The sequence below is a fragment of the Aspergillus stella-maris genome (genome assembly GCF_047715825.1).
Source record: "Aspergillus stella-maris strain CBS 113639 unplaced genomic scaffold BDV14scaffold_5, whole genome shotgun sequence".
In the NCBI taxonomy this organism is placed as follows: domain Eukaryota; kingdom Fungi; phylum Ascomycota; class Eurotiomycetes; order Eurotiales; family Aspergillaceae; genus Aspergillus; species Aspergillus stella-maris.
The window spans coordinates 227,810-251,227 of NW_027396799.1; the positions used below are offsets into that span (position 1 = coordinate 227,810).

At 51.6% G+C, this 23,418-nt stretch overlaps 5 protein-coding genes across 5 annotated transcripts; 3 read left to right on the forward strand and 2 right to left on the reverse strand.

Annotated features, from left to right (window-relative positions):
* Window positions 1-3,012: 3,012 nt before the first annotated feature.
* On the forward strand, window positions 3,013-4,476 carry BDV14DRAFT_210468 (tellurite-resistance/dicarboxylate transporter family protein). The gene has a single exon (XM_073775900.1). The coding sequence runs from the start codon at window positions 3,060-3,062 to the stop codon at window positions 4,239-4,241; it is 1,182 nt and encodes a 393-aa protein (XP_073632254.1). The 5' UTR covers window positions 3,013-3,059; the 3' UTR covers window positions 4,242-4,476.
* Window positions 4,477-7,488: 3,012 nt separating this feature from the next.
* BDV14DRAFT_187273 (CAP-Gly domain containing linker protein BIK1) lies at window positions 7,489-12,387 on the reverse strand (the record flags this gene model as incomplete). Its single annotated transcript, XM_073770931.1, has 4 exons — window positions 7,489-8,327; window positions 8,433-8,744; window positions 9,427-9,719; window positions 10,403-12,387. 4 exons carry the CDS (start codon window positions 12,385-12,387, stop codon window positions 7,489-7,491), a joined length of 3,429 nt encoding a protein of 1,142 aa, XP_073632255.1.
* Window positions 12,388-13,499: 1,112 nt separating this feature from the next.
* On the forward strand, window positions 13,500-17,590 carry BDV14DRAFT_187276 (putative serine/threonine protein kinase ENV7; the record flags this gene model as incomplete). The annotated part of the gene is made up of 11 exons (XM_073770932.1): window positions 13,500-13,619; window positions 13,690-14,302; window positions 14,356-14,880; window positions 15,593-15,764; window positions 15,819-16,026; window positions 16,088-16,104; window positions 16,154-16,256; window positions 16,312-16,755; window positions 16,799-16,864; window positions 17,029-17,363; window positions 17,410-17,590. The coding sequence occupies 11 exons, from the start codon at window positions 13,500-13,502 to the stop codon at window positions 17,588-17,590; spliced, it is 2,784 nt and encodes a 927-aa protein (XP_073632256.1).
* Window positions 17,591-20,024: 2,434 nt separating this feature from the next.
* Window positions 20,025-21,812, forward strand: BDV14DRAFT_102229 (Zn(II)2Cys6 transcription factor domain-containing protein). Its single transcript, XM_073765511.1, has 4 exons — window positions 20,025-20,227; window positions 20,276-20,836; window positions 20,883-21,035; window positions 21,082-21,812. The coding sequence occupies exons 1-4, from the start codon at window positions 20,168-20,170 to the stop codon at window positions 21,751-21,753; spliced, it is 1,446 nt and encodes a 481-aa protein (XP_073632257.1). The 5' UTR covers window positions 20,025-20,167; the 3' UTR covers window positions 21,754-21,812.
* On the reverse strand, window positions 21,805-22,887 carry BDV14DRAFT_210478 (glycoside hydrolase family 43 protein; the record flags this gene model as incomplete). Its single annotated transcript, XM_073775901.1, has 1 exon — window positions 21,805-22,887. The coding sequence occupies one exon, from the start codon at window positions 22,885-22,887 to the stop codon at window positions 21,805-21,807; it is 1,083 nt and encodes a 360-aa protein (XP_073632258.1).
* Window positions 22,888-23,418: the final 531 nt, after the last annotated feature.

Here is a 23,418-nt window from a genome sequence, read left to right on the forward strand (position 1 = left end):
GGGCCTGTGTAACTCTGTGATGAGCCTGGGACTCGGGTCTGGACAGAGGCGCGGTGGCTGCACTCGTGCGTGGTCGTGGCTGCGGTTGAGGCGGCGTGTCAGAGCGTGACAGCCCTGACATATTCGACACGAATCATGATGATGTATGTGCTATGCAGCGCCTGCATATCGGTATAATCGTCAATTGGGCCTCGAATGTATAGCGAACGGGTTAAGGATGGACCCTGATACAGATGTTTCCGCCAATAAATTGGCGTACAGCCATGCTTGGCAAACGATAAATATAGATAAGAACAGCCCCAATTGTGGCTCTGAGTGATGCGTTCAGGGTCCGCGAGACGCGCGCGCTAGGAGATCAAACAGATATAGCTATAATAGAGACATCTGCTAGGCGACAGCATTTCAGAGAAATGCGAATCGTTTACTGTGCCACCGCTATCAAGCAGAAGATAGGAACAGCAATGTTGACTTACGTATGCAGTGCCAAGCCTTGGCTTGAAAGGTTTCTTGATTCAGCTTCGACTATGCATCAATTGGTGGAAGGATTTTCGTCCTGCCAAGAGAGTGCTGAGTTTTGGCCGCTGGCCAGGGGCAGCGGGTTTATCTCGATAAAGCTCTAGACTCTAGAGGATATGGTACTTCCTGGGTTGTTGGTTGGTGCGCTGTTCGGAATGCTGCTGTCCTTTGTGGAAATGATTGAAACATGTATCATGTTCTGCCGCTGTCAGTGTAGAGGTGGCCTCTGAGGTAATCGAGATCCCTGGTTTGTTTGAGAAAGCTCTTATCTCCGTCTCATTTTCGGTGCCACTGCCCAGGCGCCACTGCCGCGCCAGGATTATATCCACAAAGCTTGGCAGTGGACCTACCGGTTGGTGATGTGCCGCCGATCCCCGTCTTGGCCGGCTGGATTTGAGTGGACCGGGGCCGAACGGGAGCCCGAACAGACGGGGCGGCAGAACGCTTTTGTAATTGTCAGGGGTCGGGCGCATATAGGCTTTACCGGGACCATTATTCAACCGGTATCTGCACGTTGTGATCCGGAGCCAACTGAGTGTTTGCTTCGTGGACCCATGTGTGGAAACAATGCATCAACCGGTTAATGCTTTGTGGTGTTCCTTGGTCGAGACTGCGTCTACTTTGTACAGCGGTCGGATGCTTTATCAGGGAAGAGACATGTGAAGTCATTTCGGTGGAGCATATCCTGAAGGTTTTCTTCTGGGAGCTATCTTGGACCGTCCTCAAAGCTATGGGTCCAGACCTCAGAGCTCTGGTGCCAAGCGGATTGCTGCCCTATCCTGTCCCTGATTGTAAATTCGCAGTCGAGGTGAGGGTTTCATTGGGCGCTGGCGCCAAGACACCCGCTCTTTCAGATGTCGATATTCCAGATCGCGCAAGAGACGATGGATAGATCCTGAACAAGTTCTTGGCGGACAGGCAGCACTTTACCAAGAGCATCAGCCACCCCGAAATTGTCGATTGTCACAGATGCTCCGGACTTACCTCGTGAGTTTGAATTGGAAGATCAAAAATAACTCCGGGTAAACCCCCACTGCCACTGTGACTGGAGGTTGCGCCGAGGATCTAGAAGCGGTAAACCATGCAGAAGAATAGAAGACCATCCTATAGACCAATGCACAAGGACGAACTCGGGATGATCATCAAGACCGAACGTTGAAGGTTGCAGAAGAATGGGAGGTGGATAGTGAAGAAACTTAGTGAGAAGGAGAGAAGAAGGAGAAGAAGTCCAGTCAAGTTCAAGGGCCGAGCCATGTGACTCGCGGCAGCGTGACTTCCCACTCTCTGTTGCAAACCACTCCAGGGTCTTTTCCCACCCCTCCCACACTTCATTTCCTTCTAGACCCTCAAGTCCTCAACCATCCTTCATATCTTACAACAAATTCTACGCGACTTGTTACATCGGGCCGAGCGAAGCGCTCAAACAAGCCGAGATCCCCGGCGTGCTTGGTCCAATCGCTCAGTCTCAAAAATCAACAAAGAATTAGCCCAGCTCCACCGCTGCCACCCTTAGCAGAGATGCAGAAGTCTCCTGCTTCCCATCCTACTGCTGCATTATTATTGACTTCTGCCTGTGACGGAGTAGATACGTACTGCGTCTCAGCCCCCCGCCAAGTGACCAGTGGGATGATGTTCACGGCAGCAGCGTCTGATATACTTCGACCAGCCTCAGAGCACAAGGGCTGGAACCGCCGTCCACCACTGTGACCCACTCGTACTTCCGGTATATCAGCGTGATGATGGTATTGCAGATTCAGTGCTCGCTCATGATTGAGCATCAACCGCGCAGATCATGACTCCACTATCCCTAGGCATCAGAATTGGCCACACGTCTTGCAAAGCGCCATTATCTATCATAGCAAATGGTTTCCGAAACGACGCATTCTTTTGTGTGAAATAAAACAGTCATATCACTCTCAACTAAAGCACGGGCAATTCGGCCTCGGGAGCAATACGAGACAGCATTCGGTCCGGCTTACGAAGTACGAGGATTGATACTAAAAGTCTTGGGATGGAGCCGACTATCGATGAGCAGCCGCAACGAGACGACGGCCTCCGGCCCAATGCCCCATGAGAGCTCCATATGCAGAAGATCAAGCACAGTGGTTATCTCCACTGGGCTCGGCATCTCCCTAATGTTTTTCTTTGGTTTGATCGACGTGCTTGGGTCTGGGCACCGATGCACATTGTTGGTCCGCTTCTACCATTCTTTTGCAAATCTTGTGCCTTTTACCCCTTTGAGATATTCTCGAATCTCGATTGCGTACTCCTCTCTCCTTTGTAGCCTTCCTGACCCTGCGCCTCCGCGTGCCTACGTTGACCTCACCGGCCTTACTTCTACCTCGTCCTGCTTCAAACCTCAACTCTCTTTCTACATAAATTCCTCCACTCGCTACACTCTTTTTTCGTTTCTGTCACTCATTACTATATACAATCTCATTCTCTTCTATAGACCCAATTGTTCTTTTCTCCCAACTTCCTTTTTGGTCTTTAGACTACCTGTCTCTCTTTTGAATGTGTAGTCTCCATTGGTTCCAGCCATAATGTTCGAGAACACACCCTACCCACCACCTACTTCTCACTCCGACACGGAGACACTTGAGGTCGAGATGAAGAAGCCCATCAAGATGAGCCTGCGTGAGCGGCTACGCCACTTCACATGGGCATGGTACACTCTAACAATGAGTACAGGAGGGCTTGCTCTCCTTATCTCCAACCAGCCCTTCCAGTTCAAGGGGCTCCAGGAAATCGGGGTGGCAGTATACATCATTGACCTTCTGTTCTTTGCCTTCTGCTGTTCCTGCATGGTCCTCCGCTTCATCCTTCACGGCGGCCTCCTCGACTCCCTCCGCCATGAAAGAGAAGGCCTCTTCTTCCCAACCTTCTGGCTCTCCGTCGCAACCATCATCTCTGGTCTTTACAAATTCTTTGGCGAAGATGCTCCAGAATCCTTCCTTCTCGCTCTTGAGGTCCTCTTCTGGATCTACTGCGCCTGTACCTTTACCCTCGCGGTTGTGCAGTATTACTTCCTCTTCTCCTCCCACTCCTACAACCTCCAAACGATGATGCCCTCATGGATCCTTCCTATCTTCCCCGTCATGCTTAGCGGTACCATCGCCTCCGTCATTGCCGAAGCACAGCCGTCCCGCTCCTCGATTCCTATGATTTGCGCCGGTATCACCTTCCAGGGTCTCGGCTTCTCCGTCGCCTTCGTCATGTACTCCCACTACTTCGGACGCCTCATGCAGTCCGGCCTGCCCTGCCGCGAACACAGACCCGGAATGTTCATCTGTGTTGGCCCTCCCGCTTTTACAGCGCTCGCTCTAGTCGGCATGACTGCGGGACTGCCCGAGCAATTCGCCGTCGTCCATGACAACTCCTACGTGCAAGACGCCCGCATCATGACCCTCATTGCCATTGCAGCCGCCTCATTCCTTTGGGCCCTTAGCCTATGGTTCTTCTGCATTGCCGCCATCTCCGTCATCAAGTCGCCCCCGACCGCCTTCCACCTCAGCTGGTGGGCCATGGTCTTCCCGAACACCGGCTTCACGCTTGCGACGATCACACTGGGTAACTGGCTCGACAGCACGGGGATCAAGGGAGTCGCGACCGCCATGTCAATCGGTATAATCTGCATGTTCATCTTTGTTTTGGTAGGCCACATCCGCGCTGTCGTTCGCCAGGACATTATGTACCCAGGCAAGGACGAGGATGTTTCCGACTAAATGGCTCATGGTATCCCTCCTATTCTCTCGACCTCAACCCCTCTGCCCTCTTCTCTTCATTTCGCTTCTCATACATATCATTCTTGCTTGCGTTGCTTCAAATTGCTCACATACCTTCGCTGTATTTCCTTGACCTTGTTGATCGTTGGTTACGTCGTTTCTCCACACCCCTTGCTTTACCCCCGCTTCACTTCTTATACAAAGTTCCACTTTTGCTACATATCACATCTTGCGTCTCTTTGTTCCCCCACGTCATTTTGATTTGCAGCGTGCTGGCGTTGAAAAGGATACCTTGGGTTCACATTCGCATTCACATTCATCTTCATCGGTTCGGTTTACCTGGTTGTCTAGCCAGCTCGGATTCCGAGCGTGATGATCGGCGTTTTGGTCATGGGTGCTACTGCTCGTCTACTATCGTTTCATTGTTTTGATTTTCTCATTCTTGTCAGTTGATCAGTTGTTCCCCGTGTTGATCAGTAGCCCGCTCAGTCCATTCTTGGCGCTAGCCTAGGTACGTAGCGCTGATTCAACGCCAAGGGGTTTTGGAATAGATTTAGCAGAGTAGATCATAGAAATAAATAGAAAAACTAGAAAAATAAAAAAAAAGGGAGCGGTCTTCCACTTCCCCTTTTCTGTTCCGGCAGCGGTAATTCTTAGGCTTAGGGCTTCGAAGGCTAGTGTGGCTGTAGTTTAATCCTGATGTGGGCCGTGGTACGTGTCGCTGGTTCGGGTTATTGGCGAAGTTTATTGCGATTTCTTATTGGGTGCTGATAGGGGTCAAGTATGTGTTGCTTGGCATGTTCCTTGTGATAATGGAGGTGAGGAAACTACTGTTGGTGTTGGTGAGGTTCTACAATAGACACTTTGATCGTTGAATGGTTGTTCATTTGCAAGGCTATGCCATGTTCAGTGCTGCCTCAATTTATGAGGGTGACAATGCACTACCATGTCCTTTCCTACCTCAGTTTACGAGGGCTCTCAATGCATCATCACCACCACCATCACAAAGTGCTCAACGTACATGGAAGACAGTCCCATCCTGATACCAGCCCAGTCAAGTCAAGTCACATAGTCACCGCTGACCAAATCCGACCAAATCACCACCACCACAACACATGAAGAACACAATCATGTCCCCCTATTCGGGTGACAGCAAGGGAAAAGCCAATTGGCATAAAAACCTTTGCCAGGACACAAGAAGTAGTCTATGATACATGAACAACCATATCCCCCAACACACCCCAATATCCAGCCCAAGGAGCACGGTTGCTCAAGTATCACACATGAAGGAGGTATCTTTGTCAGATGATGAGTTAGGTTATACTCATCACTAGGTAGGTGTCCAAGTAGTCAGTGTCACGTCGACCGTCGCTGAAGGCGGATCACTTACAGGAGCATGTCCCATAAAGGAGCTGATCCCCTGTGTGGGCAGATTGTTTTTAGCCAGCCCTGTCAAACAACCGTCAGTATCTCCATAGTTTAAGACGATGGACAGGTCACTTACAAACTCTGTCTTTTCGCTGGGCTGGCCCACGGTGGCGGATGCAATGCTCGTTGGCCTCAATCGAGCGGCGACGCGATATGTTTTCTAGGCAACGTCCCTGGATGCTCAAGTCAATACCTCATCGGCCGACACAAGGAAGAGAACAAACAAAAGCATGTCCCAGTGGGAGCTGGCCCGCGTGTGAGTCAGTTTGTTTTTAGCCAGCCTGGCATGATGTCAGTCACTGATCCTCAAGTTGATGCAGAAGGGGATACTCACAGGCACCGTCGCACTGCTGGGCTGACTCACGTTGCCAAGGCATAATGCTTCGCTCGAAGGAGTTCTGACCATTGCGATAGAGTGTGATGTGGTGTGGTGTGACGTGATAGGGGAAGATGAACATACATGAGGTGATAGACAGGATGGTGACCAGAACACATGATGGGACAGGAAGATAGGGCAACGCAGACAAGCTGCAGGGCAGTGGCATAGCCTGTAATGAAGGGGAACTATATGACAGTGACTATATACAGGCAAGGAAGGCACAGTATGAGAGCAGGGAGTTGTAGAAAGGAAAGATCGAGGAGGGCCGGACGGGGGAAAGAGCGGGACTATATACGCCTTCCCTCGCTGTCGCCACGGCGTGATCTTGGCCTCTCGGTGCGCAGTTAAGTGAAAACCGAGCGCGATATGGCCGAGGGGCGAGGTGTGCCTTCCTTGTTGCGCGTCCGCTGTAGTCATGCCTTCCTAATCGGGAGCGGTTGAAGCCGTACGGATACCCGTGGCGATACGAACATTGACGAGCGCGCGTAACATAGAAACACCATGAGAAAGCTTTCAGCTTGTTGGCAGGTACAAGGTCAATATATGGACGGGCCCAGAGACATTCAATTGCTCATGCAGCATGAGTACCACCAAGATATCACTTTGTTGTCGGTGACCGGGCTTTGGCTAGGGCTAGCTGAGCTCGGCTTGCGGGTGTCCTTCTCATATTGCAATGGCACTGTCGCGTGTATCGTTTGGCTCTTGCTGTGATGGTGACGACACTCACCTCCCAAGGTCTATTGTGTTCTAGGTCTCTGTTGAGGACGGGGGCTGGACCTATGAAGTTAGTTGTGGTTAGTCAATCCAACAATGTGAAGACAAATACGACATAGAGAAAGAAATAGTTTCAGCGAAAATCATTCGATTGCATGTGATTATATACAGAAAGACAAGCCAAGTCATGATAAGCTTTTGTTGTCAGCAAGCAAAGCTCCACACTTGTTGGCTGCCATAGGTTAAACACACTGGGTATCATGTAAATGCAACAGCAGAGAAGTGGCGATGGTTACACTTCTCTGTAGAAGGATCTTGTCGCCGAATCATTGTCGTGATAGTGACCACATTATCTGCTCAATATAGCTCGGGTGGAGCTATGCAGCTGTCGTTCTAGACCTGGGGCACTCGCCGACTAGGTAGCAGTAGGCCCGGCCTCGAGATCCAGTAGGCCCAGCCACCAGCAAATAGTACCGTAGGCCCTGAGGTGTAGCAAGCCGGCGTTAACGGGCAAAGGTATCGTGGCGCGCCCGTACGTAACGGTTAGCTTGTGGAAGGCGCCACCCCACGATCGCAGGTCTAATGTCAATCACATGAAGGCGTTCGTTGAACAACTCGACGTAATTCGATTGGACGACATGATGAACCTCTTAGAGTGTTGAGATAGCCGTGCCCAAGATCAAGAACACTCTTTGCTAAGAGCTGAGTTCCATGCCAGCTATTCGATCAAGCGACCTTGCGTCCGACGTTTCCGATACCGCGCCCAACGACACTGATGATGACATCTCCATCGCCGGTGCTAGCATCTCTCAGACCCCAGCCTGGAGCACCAAACTTCGCCAAATCCCGAGCCAGTTGAATCGAGCTTTCATCCCCAATGATGTCACGGCCGACCTGGATACGTCCGACATCCTCAGATCCCATAGTCATCAATCCGATCATGGTGGAGAAGGCAGCAGGGGCAACACAACCACCCTTGGCGATGGTCTCAAGAAGCTGGTAAGCGCATGCCTTGCCAATGTCCTCAGGTGGCTGACCACCGCTGGGAGGCGATGCGACATCGGCGGAGAACAGGCAGCCCGTGGAAGATTCAGCGACTAGCGACAATCCGAATCCAAGACCAATCTTCTTCTTCGCCGACGGGTTGTTCCTATCATTCGCTGGGACGAGCGGAGCTGAAGACACATCGGAGAAAATGTAAGTGTCCGGGACGAGCGGGTTGAGAACACCGCGGCAAACATCGATCATTCGAGCGTTGTTGGAGGCAGAAACGCCAATGGCGTATGCCACACCGCGTACCCTTTTGATCTTCCCGGCGTTCATCAGGTGCAGAGTTTTAGGGAGTCGAACTTGGTGACCGAAAACCAACTGGACCTCTCCTCCACCACCCCTTCCGTTGGGACCAGGATTTGATCGTCGGAGCACACGCAACTCAATGTTGTTGAAGATACCGAACTGATTGAAGAGCGGCAAGATAGCTGTTCGCACACTGTCCACGGACATGTCGCCGGTTGGCGTTGACGAAGTGATCACGCCAGGACCGGTGAAGAGAACCTTCATGGGAGCTTTGGCGAACGGAGCCAGGAGACACAGCGGAATGAGAAAGTAGCTCACGCCGCGAGTGCATCCGGCGGGAATTTCATGCTGAACGACTCCACTGCCCGAACCACTTCCAATAATGGCGCCTGTAGCACCTCCAGTGATTAGACCCGGCTTGTAAACGAGAATCGTACCGGTGTACGAGATTTCCATTTGCGAGCCATTGGTGATAGCCTCGAGTAGTCGGAGGAACGAAATCTCGTGCGGCGCAAGACCGGGATTGGTGGGCGACGAAGGACGAATCTGCGAGATATGGACGGTCCGACCGGTTAAGGTAGAAAACACGAGGCGATTGACCAGGTTCTTGTGCCCGGTGAGCCGGATAGGAGGTTGCGAAGTCGACGCCATTATCGAGAGAAATGCAATGCCGTATTCGTTGTTCGCTTTCTGCCTGTCACGCTGGTGGTCGATGCTACAAAAAAACGAGACTCAAGAAAATTGTCCGGACTATTGGTTGTCCCGCCCCGTCTCCGGACTTAAGATCTGACTATCTAGTATCTCCGTCCCTGGCATGATCTGCGACCAACAACATTATTAATCTTGTTCCTAGTGTTTAATCAACCTCAAGACGCTGTGCAAAAGCAGCCATTATACAAGGTCCTCAATCATATCTTAGTCCAAGCATCACACCCACCACAATGCTGCCCCCAGCCCTCAACATCCCAAAATGGTATGTATATCGTCATGCATCTACTTCCTCACTATGACTCCCCTCCGAAGCCTACCCCTCCCCCGCGCATCGCAAAACATCCCACAATATCCATCCCAAAGCAAAGACCCAACTAACTCCCCGCAGGCTTGAAGCAAACTCCCACCTCCTCCAACCCCCCGTAAACAATTACTGCGTCTACCACCCCTCCTCCCCCGCAACCCAAGGCTACACAGTAATGATAGTCGGCGGCCCCAACGCCCGCACAGACTACCACATCAACTCGACCCCCGAGTTCTTCTACCAATACCGCGGCTCCATGCTCCTGAAAACAGTTGATACGAGCACGTCCCCACCTACCTTCCAAGATATCCCGATAAACGAAGGATCGCTTTTCCTATTGCCAGCGAATACACCGCACTGCCCCGTTCGATTCGCGGATACAGTCGGTGTAGTCTTTGAGATGCCGCGGCAGGAAGGGGCGGACGATGCAATGAGGTGGTATTGCCGGAAACAGGGGTGCGGGAGTATAGTTTGGGAAAAGAGGTTTGTATGTACGGATTTGGGGACGCAGGTTAAGGCTGTTGTTGAGGAGTTTAGTGGTGGTGAGGAGGGGAAGCGGACTTGTGCTTCTTGTGGGACGGTTGCGAGTCCGAGGTTTGGGGAGGGGGAGGTTGTGCAGCCTCCGCGGTTTCCGGAATAGAGGGTACTTTATGGACTTCAAGTTAGGATGAATGATGAGATGAGATGAGATGAGATGAGAGATGTGATACGCGCTTGACGATGGGATTTAAGTGGGCGGTTGTTTGTATAAAATAAGCTTCCATATCGGGGAGAGGTTCTATTATTGATTATGGTTCCAATGGCTAGTCCAACGATGAGTAAGTAGGTAAGTAGGTAAGTAGGTAATGGAAGAGACCTCGTAGGGTTTATAAAGAAAGATAAGAGGAAGGATGAGGACCCGGGTAGAGAGTAAGAACACATGACAGCCTGAGCCTGAATTTGTAAATCAACAAAGATAGACAATGACAAAAATCAAACAATAGAGTATATTAACACAGCCATCCAAGCGGCCGAAAGAACCCGGTTGCAGTACAGTGCAAACTTGCAAACTTGCGTCATCTAATATACGGAACTGAGAGCAAAAGCAAAAGCAGAAGCACAAGGGTATGGTGCGGTACGGTCATTCGAGCCAACTAACGAATGAAGAAAGCAGCATGCGCAAGGCAGGATTATAATAAGGGTAAAGAGGTAGGAAAATAACGAACCCGCTAAAGCCAGTTTGGAGGGAAGCCAAGTCATGTCATAGATGCGAAGAACGTTATCCAGGACCATATCACTGTGTCTCATACATCGACGCCCGCGTTACGGCCGTAGATTTAGTCGTCAAACGGGCAGTCAATGCTCTCGTGGCCGTCGCGCTCGCAGAGGGCGCACCATTTGGCCTCATCGATGATACCGCTGGCCTTGCCTGCGACTGGGGCCATGGACGATGTCAGTCCGACTCCGCGGAGGCCCTCAAGGACAACATCACGACCAGTCTTCTGGGGAGTGGAGTTTTGACTATTGCTTGGCGATGGGGATTCTTTGGGGGTAGGGTTGGCCGATTGCTCGTCTGCAGAGCTGTCGTGTGAAGGGTCTTCCTCCTCGGCGGGTTTGTTGTTCTTGGCCTCAGCACCGAACATGTTCGTGCAGCTCAGGATATCGTGGCCGCCAGTCTCGCAAATCTCACACCACAGGGAGCCACCGTCTTCTGAGCGGCCATCGGATTCGTGCATCGTTTCTAAGCGGGAAGAGCTGTCCGAGGTACCGCGACGATGGGAAGGATAAGATGGGTAATGACCGTCCTGTGGAGGCTCATCTTGCCAGTCACTGGGAACCACTGTCCGATCTGAAAGTCGATGGGCGTGGTTGATACCGTTGGGAATCTTGCCTGCTGAGCTGGAAGGCTTGTGCTGAGAAGTGGATTGGGTAATGGTTGAACTGCGGTTGCGACCTCCGCCGTTCATCTGAAGTTGCTGTAGCTCGCGCTCGAGTTCCTCGATGCGGTAGGTCTTGCGCTCGTTGACCTTTTCGAATTCCTGGACTCGCTGTTCGAGATCGGCCACATGGTCCGCATTGTGATCTGGCCTGGGCCCGAATCCGTTCTGCTGCAGCGCGTGAATATCAGGGTCACCCCTGCTTAGGGAGTGAATGATCGCTTTGAGTCCGCGGATTTCGTCATCCTTCTGCTCGAGTTCTCGCGAATGGCCTTCAGGGCTCATGTGGCTGTCCCTGGGACCGCCAGAGCTGTCTCGTTCCTTCTTCAACTCCAGCTTTGTTCGTTCAACCTCACCGCGCAGGAACTCCACTTCCGCTCTGGCTTCGGCTTCTCCACGGCGCGCATCCTCCAAGCCTTCTTCGAGTTCCGAGACAAGTTCTTCCAGCTGCTTGAGCTGCCTCGCAACGGCCTCAACGTCCTCTCCGCGGTCCTGCAGCTCCTTGTTCTGCTGCATAAGCTCATCGATGCGCTGTTCGTAGACGCGTTCGGTTTCCGAGGCTGCCACTTCCAGTGTGTCGAGCGTGCTCCTGAAGTCAGCGCGGTGCATATCAAACTCCATGGTCAGCTGCGCGATACGATCATTTCTCTCTCGCAGCTGAGAGCGGATTGACAGAGCATCCGACCCCTCCAACTCTTCTAATGTGGATTGAAACTCTCCAAGTGTGTCTGCCTGTTCTTGTAGCTGCTTATCGCGATCAAGGAGTTGTTTCTCCAGGCTCTTGACTTGCTCCTTAAGCTCCGATACCTCTGGTCCTCCTATTGAGCTGCGTCCAAACTCGGATGTGCGAGTGGAGGCCGGGCCGTCTTCGACGCTGAATCGGGAGGGTGGACGATCGGAGGCGCGAGAGGGGGCCTTGACGGGGCTCCGCATATGACCGTTGGTAGGGGTCCTCGATGCAGCTGAGGGAGTCCGCAGCCCGGACAGACTCAGCTTCGGCGGCGCGTTCACTCGCGGGGACTCTGGTCGGGGTTGGGAAGGACGTCTCATTCGAGGGGGCCGGGCAGCGGAGGGGGGACCGACAGATTTGCTGAAATTGATGCTAGGGCGCGAAGGGGTGGTAGGCGTAGTACTGGTAGGAGTCGAGCGTCGTCGAGTAACATATTTGTTGTTGCTGAGGGGCACGAAGATGCCAGAACCAGGCGTAGCAGTCGCAAAGTATTTCTTTCCGTCGACATCACCACTGTTCTTCCCTCGTTTGGCGTGTTCTGCGGCAAGCTCGATCCCTGCAAAACGGCCGGGCTTCCCTGTCACGATACCGACAAACTTAACAGTGCCGTACATCCCACCGGGGACGTTGACGGAGTCCCCGACCTGGATACCGTCTAAGGCCGCCATCCCGGACGAAGCAGTGCGTATCGAATCTCAGGATGGGAGATTTTGCGGACAGTCAGGAGTTGGTGGTGGGGGGCGCGTTGAAATAAAGAAGAACAGGAGGGGGCGTGAAGGAAGGCGAGCGAAAGGGGAGGAAATGGAATAAGGGATGGCAACGAAGTGGAGGCAGCAGTGACCGATCAACGACAAATCATTCTGGAGCTGGATGCCTGAGTGGTGGACGCGGCGAGGAGGGAGTGTGCTTCAACGGTGCCCAACAGGAAGCGTAAACAAAAGAATGGAGCACGCGCGAGCCGTAGAGTGAGCTGAAGCAGGAGGCAAAAGCAGGGGACTGAAACAAAAGTTAAGACTCTAGGGATTCTTGTCTAGTGTCGTCATGCGCTTGAATTGCGATACAGATTAAGCAGAGGCCACTCGACTACTTCTCTAGCGCCAGGGACTAAGATTGTTCTACGATCGCTTGACTCTGTTATTGGTGACTTTGCGCTCATCCACGACTCCAGGAGGTTGGATCAACGCACGAACCATGGTTGCTTCTCCCCGCAGAATCTACAATAATCTGCCAGGCACTGTCACCATGTCTGTGCTCGAGTCGTAACTCTCGGTTATCGAGATCTGTCTGAACTCTGGATATTCTGAAGCTGCTCGAAACTTTGCCGTCGCATGCGAATTATTGAGGCCCATGGCAAGCGGAGCCAGTCCAATTTCCACAACGCAGGTACCCGACATGGAAGCAGTCATTTCCTTCAGGTAATGATTTCTCGGCCGGATGACTGTTGAGGAATATTTTGATCATGCAATTACTGCACTGCACTAAAATACAGGAGTGAAATGTGGTCGTGACGTGGAAAGACAAAGTCCGAAGTGCCGACTGAGACTCCGTGAAGAAACATATTTATAGAGCGTTAGACTGAAAGTGAGGCCAGGTGGTTTCTCTCTCCGCCTTTGCTTCCGCCCGGCCCGTTGGAGCGTCAACGTTCCCCTTCACCATGTGGAGTTCAGCTGTTCAACCATACCTCCCAGAGACTTTATGACCTGACTGTTCTCTTTAAATTGCCATTGATTGTTTCCTTGTTGAATCGCGCCATTCGAAGCTCTACTGGAATACCCTCAACATGGCGCAGTACTTCTTCGACCTCCTCTACAACTTTACGGATTGCATGTGCTGCTTCCCCAGCTCGCCGCAGCTGAAAATCAATAGTCGCAGTTTCAAGCTCCTTCGGCTTTTGGGTGAAGTACGACCCTCTAATTCTAGACTTTAAACAATTTATCCGGCCGTTGACTGATTGATCCTTGTGCCAATAGGGTGGTTTCTCCTACGTGTACCTCGTCCAAGACAAATCAACATCGGAGCTATTCGCGCTCAAGAAGATCCGGTGTCCATTCGGGCAGGAGTCCGTGTCGCAAGCTCTGAAAGAAGTGGAAGCTTATAACTTGTTCACTCGCGAGCGAAATATAATCCATTCGATCGACCACTCTGTTTCAACGGAATCCGGCTCCAAGTTTCGCAGTGACGGCGGAGAAGCGGGCTCCAAGACGGTCTACATCCTCCTACCATACTACCAACGAGGAAACCTCCAGGATGCCATCAATGCAAACCTCGTGAACCACACACAATTCCCCGAGAAGCGCCTTACTATCCTTATGCTCGGTGTCGCCCAGGCGCTCCGCGCGATGCACCAATACCGCGTGAAGAGTGGCTCCGGGCCGACGCGCAAGGCCAAGGCTGTGAGAAGGGAGGGCGCAGAAGCCGACGCAGACTCGTCAATGCGGATGGGCAAGGGCAAGCGGCGGGCTAGCCAGCATAACGAGGAGGATTCGGAGAATGAACCCCTGATGGATGATGAGGTCACTCAAAGTCAGGAAGGTGTTCAGGATGGGGATCTACGCCCATATGCACACCGAGACATCAAGCCTGGTATGATCTCAACTCGAGCTCAACTTTATGCATTGACTGACTAACTGTTACAGGCAATATCATGATCGATGACGACGGACAAAGCCCCATACTTATGGACCTCGGATCGCTCGCCCCAAGCCCTATTGCCATTACTTCCCGCTCCCTCGCACTTGCCGTTCAAGATACAGCTGCCGAGCACAGTACAATGCCCTACCGAGCACCCGAACTCTTCGACGTCAAGACCGGTTCGATCATTGATACCAAGGTGGATATCTGGTCGCTAGGATGCACGTTCTACGCCTGTCTGGTCGGAAAGAGCCCCTTCGAAGCTCGAAGTGAAGAGACGGGTGGTAGCTTGAGCATGTGTGTGCTAGGTGGTGATTGGAGATTCCCCGACGAAAAGTCAGGGGCAACGAAGGGCAAGGGCAAGGCCGGTGAGGAGCCAAAGCAAGATAGCGCCGCCTCGATCAGCGCGCCGATCAAGGATATTGTCCGTCGGTGCTTACAGGTTGAGCCCTCCGACCGCCCTGATATCGACGAGCTTATCCAGCTCCTGAAAGACGTCATCAAAGAGCTGCCGGACGATGATGTGGTTGGTTGAGTTACTAGTCTGACTAGTGTTTATGGCGCTGGTTGATTTCGCCGTCTGAGTTTATTGCATGATTTGCTAGCTTTGTTAGATAACCTATCTGTTGTGTGCTTGACACCAAATTGTACAATACCTTCATCTTGAACATATCATCTATTACGATTGTGCTTCTACTAACATGTTTTATGGGAGGTCGTGAGATCACGATACCGGGGGCGAGTGACGTACCTTCCCGTTCTGAAGAGATAACAGCTGCACCTGGCGAGATAGCGCTTTGATCATTGCCTTCCTCTTTGCTGCTTTATTGATTCTCCGTGCAAGTACTTTTGTCCCGAGGTCTACTTCTCCAACTACCCAGGCGAGTCGGTGCCGAAAGCTTGGTTATCTGCTTCCTGAATCACTGCTGCTCCAACACTAATGCGGGGATAAGAAGGAGATGGAGCTCACCACCTTATCAACGGACCTCTCGATCAATGAGACGATCCTTCTACTCGCCTCCTCTGATAACCGATAGTGAGTTGGAGATGACGGACACGGACTCTGGTAACACAAGCTTATCGGAGAATTGACCGTCGAGTCTCGAAGCAAGGCCGGGCATGGCCCTTGCTTACCATATTTCAGCTGCTCCCTCATTTTTCTCCGAGATTCGTCTCTCCATCATTACACTGCGTTGACTTGAATGCAGTAAATACACACCATGTCCGCTGCAATTGATCGAGACGCCATCCCAGGCACATTTACCCTCGTGGATGAAAACCATGTCCTTTCGACTCGTCACCTTGACGCCGGCAATGGAGACATCGTTCTAGTTCCTGAGCCCTCGCAAGACCCAGATGATCCGTTAAATTGGTCGTCGCGGCGAAAGTTGCTGTCCACAGTTTGTGTTAGCGTGTTAGTGGAACCAGGGTTACTGGATTTCGATCTGGACTGACTGTCGTACCCCAGGTATACCCTGTTTGCTGGGATTGCTTCGGCGAACGTCTATTCTGTTCTGACCGACTTATCGGACGAAACTGGAATCTCTGTTAGCACACTAAATGAGGGCACGGGGTATTTGTTCTTGCTGGCCGGTTGGGGTTTGCTGTTTTGGCAGCCCTTTGCTCTTCAGTATGGCAAACGGATGACCTATATGCTGTCACTTGCGGGCACGGTGGTGAGTTTACCATAGTATCTTTGATAAGTTAATGAGTATAGGCTAACTCTAAAATGTATAGGGCACCAGTGTCTGGGGGTAGGTCTTGCTGCTGAGCATGTGCTAAGTATACACTGACGCGCAACAGCCCTTACGTCAAGAGCAACGGCGAATGGATCGCTAGGAGTGTCATCACTGGCTTCTTCCTCGCTCCTATTGAGGCTCTGCCCGAAGTTACTGTCACCGATGTGGTATGTTTTGAGCAGATGCATAATTTCCATGACCTACGACGCTGACAAGCGACAGTACTTCACGCATGAACGCGGGACGTACATGGGGTTGTACGCCTTCTTCCTAGCTGGAAGCAACTACTTCGCGCCTGTGATATGTGGCTTCATAGCCGAGTATCAAAGCTGGGAGTGGGTTTTCTACTGGCCTGCTATTTTCTGCGGTGCAGCTATGATCTTTCTCTTCTTCTTCATGGAAGAGACAAACTACGTGCGACAGAAGCATACACATTCCGACACTCCAGTAGCCGTACCATCATCTGGTGCAGAGAAGACAGACAAAAAAGCACCATCAACTGAACCAAGCGAAAGTGATCCGGAGATTGGTGTGGTTTCTAATAAGAAGACCTATGTGCAGAAACTGTCTCTTCTTGGGCCTCGTCAGCCTGAGAATCACTTGATTCGCCGCGGCTGGCATACGGTTTACTACTTGAGTTGGCCAGTGATTTTCTACGCAGGGTGCGTCTGAGTTATTCACGTTGGATGCAGATGTTGACTTATCTCAGATTTTCATATGGATCATATCTCATCTGGTTCAATGTATTGAATGGAACGGCGTCTTTGATCCTGGGGTCTGCCCCGTACAACTTCAGGTATTACCATATCGAATATAATTGGATATAGACTAACCGCGCAGCTCATCAATGGTCGGCCTGAGCTATCTTGCTTGTTGTTTAGGAGTTATCCTTGGGTGAGTAACCTTGCTAGGGCTTCTACCCCGACGCGCTCTAACAAGGACAGCTCTCTCTTCACGGGTCGCTTCAGCGACTGGCTTACAATCAAACTTGCCCGGCGAAATGGCGGAATCATGGAAGCTGAACAGCGTCTTTGGCCATTCAGCCTGTGTGTGATCCTCGTCCCCGGGTCACTACTACTATGGGGTGTTGGAGCAGCGCACGAAGTCCACTGGTTCGGCCTTCTCGTCGCAATGTGCCTTCTCGCAATGACGAACACGGCCGGTATTACGCTAAGTGTGAACTACCTGGTTGATAGCTACCGCGAGCTAAGCGGCGATGCAATGGCGACTGTTATTTTGGTTCGGAACACCATGTCATTCGCTATCGGTTACGGGTAAGTCTACCCCCGGCGGTTAAGAGACATGCTAATAGTTGGATAGAATCACACCCTGGGTCGACAACCTAGGGTACCAGAACTGTTTTGTCTCGGCTGCCTTTGTGGGAATGGCGTGTTCAACAGTTTTCCTCGTCATGATCAAGTGGGGGAAGAGCTTCCGGGTGCATAGTCGACAGCGGTATTGGAGTATGGTACAAGAAAACATGGACAAAGGAATGCATTAAGGTGGTGCTATTTGTCCTTGGGGAGAACTTATTGGAGGGCGATACGCAATGAGTTGACGGGAATGGTGGAATAGGCCATGACAACGTGGCTGATATAGAGTTGTCACCTAAAGGTGGAGTCCTTTAGAATAGAAATATTTATGAACTTTATCGCTGGCAGCTCTGTTGGTGTACCTAGGATTCCTTGTCTGTTTAGCATCGTCAAGGTTGCTCAGATGTCTTGACGCGCGCGGCAGCCTAGTTGGACGGGGTATAAGAACCTTGACTTAGCGTCTTGGACCACCCCAGCTCGTTCCTCAACCACCGAAAGTGGAATCATGGTGTGGGATTGGGACAACATCAGCTTCGGCTTCCAGCCGTTTGATCTGTTTGCTATTGTATGCCCCCAACCCTCTGTTGTCTTGCAAACCTGACCGTCGGGAAAAATGGGACTACAACACACCAGCCAGCTCAGCCGAAAGCAAGCGACAATGGGAACCTAGCGTGGGAATAATAACGCCTCACACTGTTCTAACGATGGGCTAGACCCCAAAAAAGCCCAGTTCAGATCGACTGCTAAACATGCCTACTGCCTAGTCGTACTACGAGCCACTCGTCGGCCTCGTCCGTCCGGAGCCAGCGTCCCAGGACATCGCCGAGCGGATTCTATTTCTCGGCTCGAATCAGACCACGCAGGAGGGAGAAATTAGTGAATACAATTCCTGCAGGGGCCACATTGCCCCTTTCTGGTTGCGAACATGCTACAACCTGACTCTGGCCACGCAATACGAGGAGTTGAAAATGGCTGCCGATCCGGAAGGGCACTTGGAGAACCGGATCCTTGACAATGCGGCTCTCTATGCCTTCGCAGACAGTCCTGATTCTGATTCCGATTCCTGGCGAAAAATCCTAATCCGCATCCCGGCATTCACGGAATTCGTCGGCGCTAGCCCTATGGATGGGGACGGATCCAACTTCATATACCACAGCGGCCTTGACGACGAGGAAGTAACAGCGCAGATCGAGACCCTGCCGGACGAGGCGTCACGAGAGGTATCTCGAATCTCCAGACGCGTGCAGGCGGTGCTGTACCTGGTTGACCGAGAAGCCATCACCGCGGGGAAGATCAAGGTGCTTTGGTTGGACGAGCATGGGGTGGACCTTTGGGATAATTGGATTGAACCGTCGGGTCTGGAGGACCTCACGCCGATGCTGCAGGATGCGATTCGGTTTGATGAGATTGTGGAGACGGATGGGTGTCGGGGGGATTTGCTTTTGATATGAATACGGAGTATAGGCCGATGCTGTGGAGCTTGATGTGAGGATTGGGTACTATGGTAGGAGACCGCGAATCCTCATCGACCTGACTGTCCCGAACAGAGAAAAGTCCATAGCCTCTCTGCTTCGATACATTTGTCGGTACGGGCCAAACGGCGTGGATTTGGCTAACTCGTTTGTATACCCTCTGCTCGACACAAGCCCTAATCCGACTCCTATATGATAGCCTTGTTTCCTCTGCCAGGACATCCGCGAAGCCTTTGACCGCGAGGACCGGAGCAGTGGAACATATGGACGGGTTCGTATCTCAAGGGCCACACGTATCTGACGGCGATTGAAGACGGGCTGGACCTGCTCGCCGTAATGGTGTGAGCCCTGAAAGGTGGTTATGGTGTTTGGCTATTGAACCTATAGCAACTAGCAGGTATTGGTAGATTTATAGTATTACAGTTGGTTAATTCTACTTAGTATGGTAATCTAAGGGCCTAACAAGAGGCACATCCTATAGGCTGGGTGGACAAGATAAGCCAAGTCGTGGAAAGTTGCCAGTTGACATTCAGCCACGAGGGAAGTGAAGATTCAAGATGCAGCTGACGCTATACTGTAGGTAGACACTTTGACTTTCTCCGCATTTATGCCTTCATAACTTGGATACGATGCTTATCCCCATGCTCAAGTCCGGGAGCCGGACAACTCTCCAGCCCGTGACTTTCAAGAGAGAAAGACGCTTTGGGGGCCAAAGTCAAGCAATGTCTCAGTCTTTGAGATCAATCTCATCTCTCACCACCAAAATACCCACGGAGACACTGCCACGAACGGAAAACAACTCGGCGATCGCAAACGCCCACGGCACCAATACGGCCTCTCCCCCGCGAGACTCTGTCGTCTCGATCCTTCATCCTCCTGTCAGAACCCAGAACCAGCCCCTCCTCCAAACAACAGAACGAACTGAATCAACAAAAACAAAGACCACTAACCGTCATCGCTCATGTCTCGACTCTCGATCCGCCGAACTACTCCGCCCCCTTGAGTGAGAGTGCCAGCGTCTCGGTCGCTGCATTTTACCCAAAGCTCCCTAGTCCCCGTGGGCTTCAGCCTTACACTCCTGCGCGCCTTGGCTGGTTGCCGTGATTGCAGAGCTGGCCACGAAATCAATGGCTTGACTGATCTTCATTTGCATAGCCACTCGCTTGTCGCTGAAATGGCTTGCGGGATGAGTGGTATAATTATGTGTAGTCCGTCCCTGCTGCAACGGTCAAGCTTCGATCTAATTTAGTCTGCTCTATACCCTCCAGTCTCCACAACAGTACCTAGCATACAATGGTCGGCGTACCAGGACGGTCAAAAGCCTGCGTGACTTGTCTGAAGCGGAAGAAACGAGTACGTCTTCTCTTTCCACTCTACCATACCCATCTAATAAGTAATCAGTGTGACCTCGAGAAACCCTTCTGCGGAACATGCCGCAAAGCCCGCGTCGAGTGCGGCGGGTACCACCGCCCCCGCATATTCATCAATAACACAATCGACAACCAGAACATGCAAGTCGTCAAGAAGGAGAAGACAATGAGCCGGCATACTCGCGAAAGCAGTTCCTCATCAGACAGTTCCTCCGACTCCCGGTCTCCACCTGAGGTTGTACTCCCACCTACACTGGCGCGGTCAGCCTACCAGGCTCGATACCTCGACTTGTTCTGGCGCATGTACCTTCCCAATGGTGAAGCGCTGTCTGTTGAAGTCAAGCAGATTGCGTTAGGGAAGTGGGTTGATGCGATATACGACTTGCAGAATAGTGATCCCGTGCTGAAGAAGGCGCTTGTTGCGATGTCTGTTTCTGCCGTGGGGAAGCAGGAGAATAATAAAGTGCTCAAGGAGGAGGGGAGACGGTTGTATATCAGCTCGTTGCAGGCGTTATCGGGTGCTCTGAAGGATCCGAAGAGAGCAACTAGTGATGCTATTTTGACGGCTATCAAGTTGTGCAGTTTTAATGAGGTGGGTGGCAGTATCTATGACGACAAGGCAGGTGCTAATTGTGCAGTCTATGTTTGGTCAAAATGACGGCGAGATCAGACAAATTCGTAACTGGCAGGCGCATAATGCCGGCGAGATAGCGCTTGTCTCGATGCGGAGCCCTTATTCCTTTATCTCGGGCTATGCGCACGATCTATTTGCAGATGGGCGATCTACACTGGTAAGCCGCCTAATCACAAAAGAAGATACGTTGGCTGACTGCCCAGGCAATGTCCTACTTGAGAATAAGAAAACGGTGCTTCCTAGCAGACGAAGAATGGAGAACCGTCCCCTGGCTTGAACAACCCAAGAACCCCCGCGACTACCTAATGGACATCATTCTCGACCTAACAGAGATATTCGAGGAGATCGACACCATGAAAGCAACAACAGATATCTTCGAAAAGGAGTTCTCGCGCCAAAGCCTCCTCGACGGCCTCTGCCAGCTGCAACAAGATCTCCTAACATGGCAGCTCCTCCATGCCCCGCACGACTTCGAGCCCGTTATCAAGAAGCAGGAGAACGTCGCGCCGCATGACCTTGCCTGCGCGCATGTAATGACCACTTTCTGGGCAACGGTTATCATTGTCGTCAGTAATCTACAGGCTATTTGTCTACCCGGGGAGGATCTCGCCAATATCTTCGATCTGGACCTTTGCTGCGCCAATATCGCCCGGACGTTTCCGCTCTTTATACACCCTTCAATGGGCCTTTTCAGAACCCATGTAACGACGTACCCCATGACAGTGGCAATGCACTACGTCTGCGCAGCAGGAGCACAACGACTAGTCGAGGAACGAAGAATTCTAGTAGATTGTCTCTACGACCCTGCTCTATCGGGAGTAAGGCAGTTTATAGGGAACATGAAGGATGAATTCCCAATGGAGTTTTTGAACTAAAGCAGCAGTTGATACCCTACCTACCCTAATACACAATACAAACATTCCTAATCAATCAACAAGAACCATCTCCCCACCACTCAAATACTCAATCTCCCTAACCTTAACATTCCTCAAATGACTCACCCCATTCGAAATCTCACAATCATGATAAAAGAGCCACCATCTCCCTTCAAACTCCACGATAGAATGATGTGTCGTCCAGCCCAAAACAGGCTCAAGTAATCTACCTCTATACATAAACGGTCCCCATGGCGAAGAACTCGTTGCATACACGAGATAGTGCGTGTCGCCTGTTGAGTAGGAGAAGTAATACACCCCAGCATATTTATGTAGCCAGGATGCTTCGAAGAAGCGGCGTGAATGGTCTGTAGAAGCAATAGGATGGCGAGACTCGTCGAGGATGGTTATTTCTTTGACAGGGGATGCAAGACTTAACATATCGCGCGAGAGCTTTGCAACCCTTGGTCCGAGGGCTGGTGTTGATGGGGACGAAGGTTCTTCCCCAGCTGCATTGAATTTCCATCCACCATCTGAATCTGGGTCGTTGGAGGGGGTATACTTCTCCAACTGCCCGCCCCAAAGCCCACCAAAATAAATATAAGCCTCCTTCCCATCTCCATCTCTATCTGAATCCCAACCCTCACGCTCCTTGTCCCGTGAAGGAACATCATCAATAAAAACAGCGGGGTCAATACTATAACTCCCTCCCAAATAAGCCCTCTCCGCCCTAAACGGCCCCTCTGGATTCATTGAAACAGCAACTCCAACCCGAAACCGACCCTCGGTATCCCTAGCAGGAAAATAAAGATAATATTTTCCATCTCTAAACGCTGCATCAGGCGCCCAGAGCTGCTTTGAGGCCCAGGGGACGTCGGGTAGGGATAGGACGACGCCGTGGTCTTTAACCTTGACTTCCTCATTCCCAGTGCTGAGGGGGGATAAAGAGTCAATGGAGAAAACATGGTAGTCGTTCATATCATACTGGTCGCCGTTATCATTTGACTCAATGCCGGTATCGATGTCGTGCGATGGGTAGATGTAGAGTTTGCCGTTGAAGACGTGTGCGGAGGGGTCCGCGGTGTAGATGTGTTTTATTAGGGGGTTATGGGGTGATTCTTCGGTGGTGGGCATTGTTGCTGGTACGTTGACTGGTGTCTTTTGGGAGAGGAAGTGGTGAAATGGGTTGATGCTTGCGGTGTAAGAGATTCGTACAGATGGGGTCTACATAGGACCACGGAGTGAATGTCTTGAGATTGGGCTATATAGCAGGTAGATACATCTACTTAATCAAAGCCATTTATCAATCTACCAAATTACCCGGCGGCTAAACTGTCCATTCTACCCTGACGCTGTTCCTACACCCCAAACCCCTCCCTGCTCAGAGATTACCCCGCGGTTTTCTACCCAGCCTGATCTAGACACATTTCAGGCTGCGGAGAGGAATGACATCTCCAGGCTAAAATCTTCAGTCGAGTTAGGCTAGTACTAAGGGTAGTCTACCTAGGAAGAAGGCAGTGCTCAAACAAACACGGCCATGGACCCGGAGCCGGAGCCGGAGTCGGACACGGACACGGACAATGACCACGTAACGAGCAGTGCCCAGCCAAGACAGCTGAAGGGGCACGCTCGCTGCTGAGATTCAGCCCTGCTAGATCTGATGAA

What these genes read in the sequence shown, in the direction of transcription:
- BDV14DRAFT_210468 (XM_073775900.1), top strand. Translation starts at nt 3,060, where the DNA reads ATGTTCGAGAACACACCCTACCCACCACCTACTTCTCACTCCGACACG.
- BDV14DRAFT_102229 (XM_073765511.1), top strand. Translation starts at nt 20,168, where the DNA reads ATGGTCGGCGTACCAGGACGGTCAAAAGCCTGCGTGACTTGTCTGAAG. An exon ending in AGTTGTGCAGTTTTAATGAG is followed by an intron (nt 20,837 to 20,882) that starts GTGGGTGGCAGT and finishes CTAATTGTGCAG; the next exon opens with TCTATGTTTGGTCAAAATGA. An exon ending in CAGATGGGCGATCTACACTG is followed by an intron (nt 21,036 to 21,081) that starts GTAAGCCGCCTA and finishes CTGACTGCCCAG; the next exon opens with GCAATGTCCTACTTGAGAAT.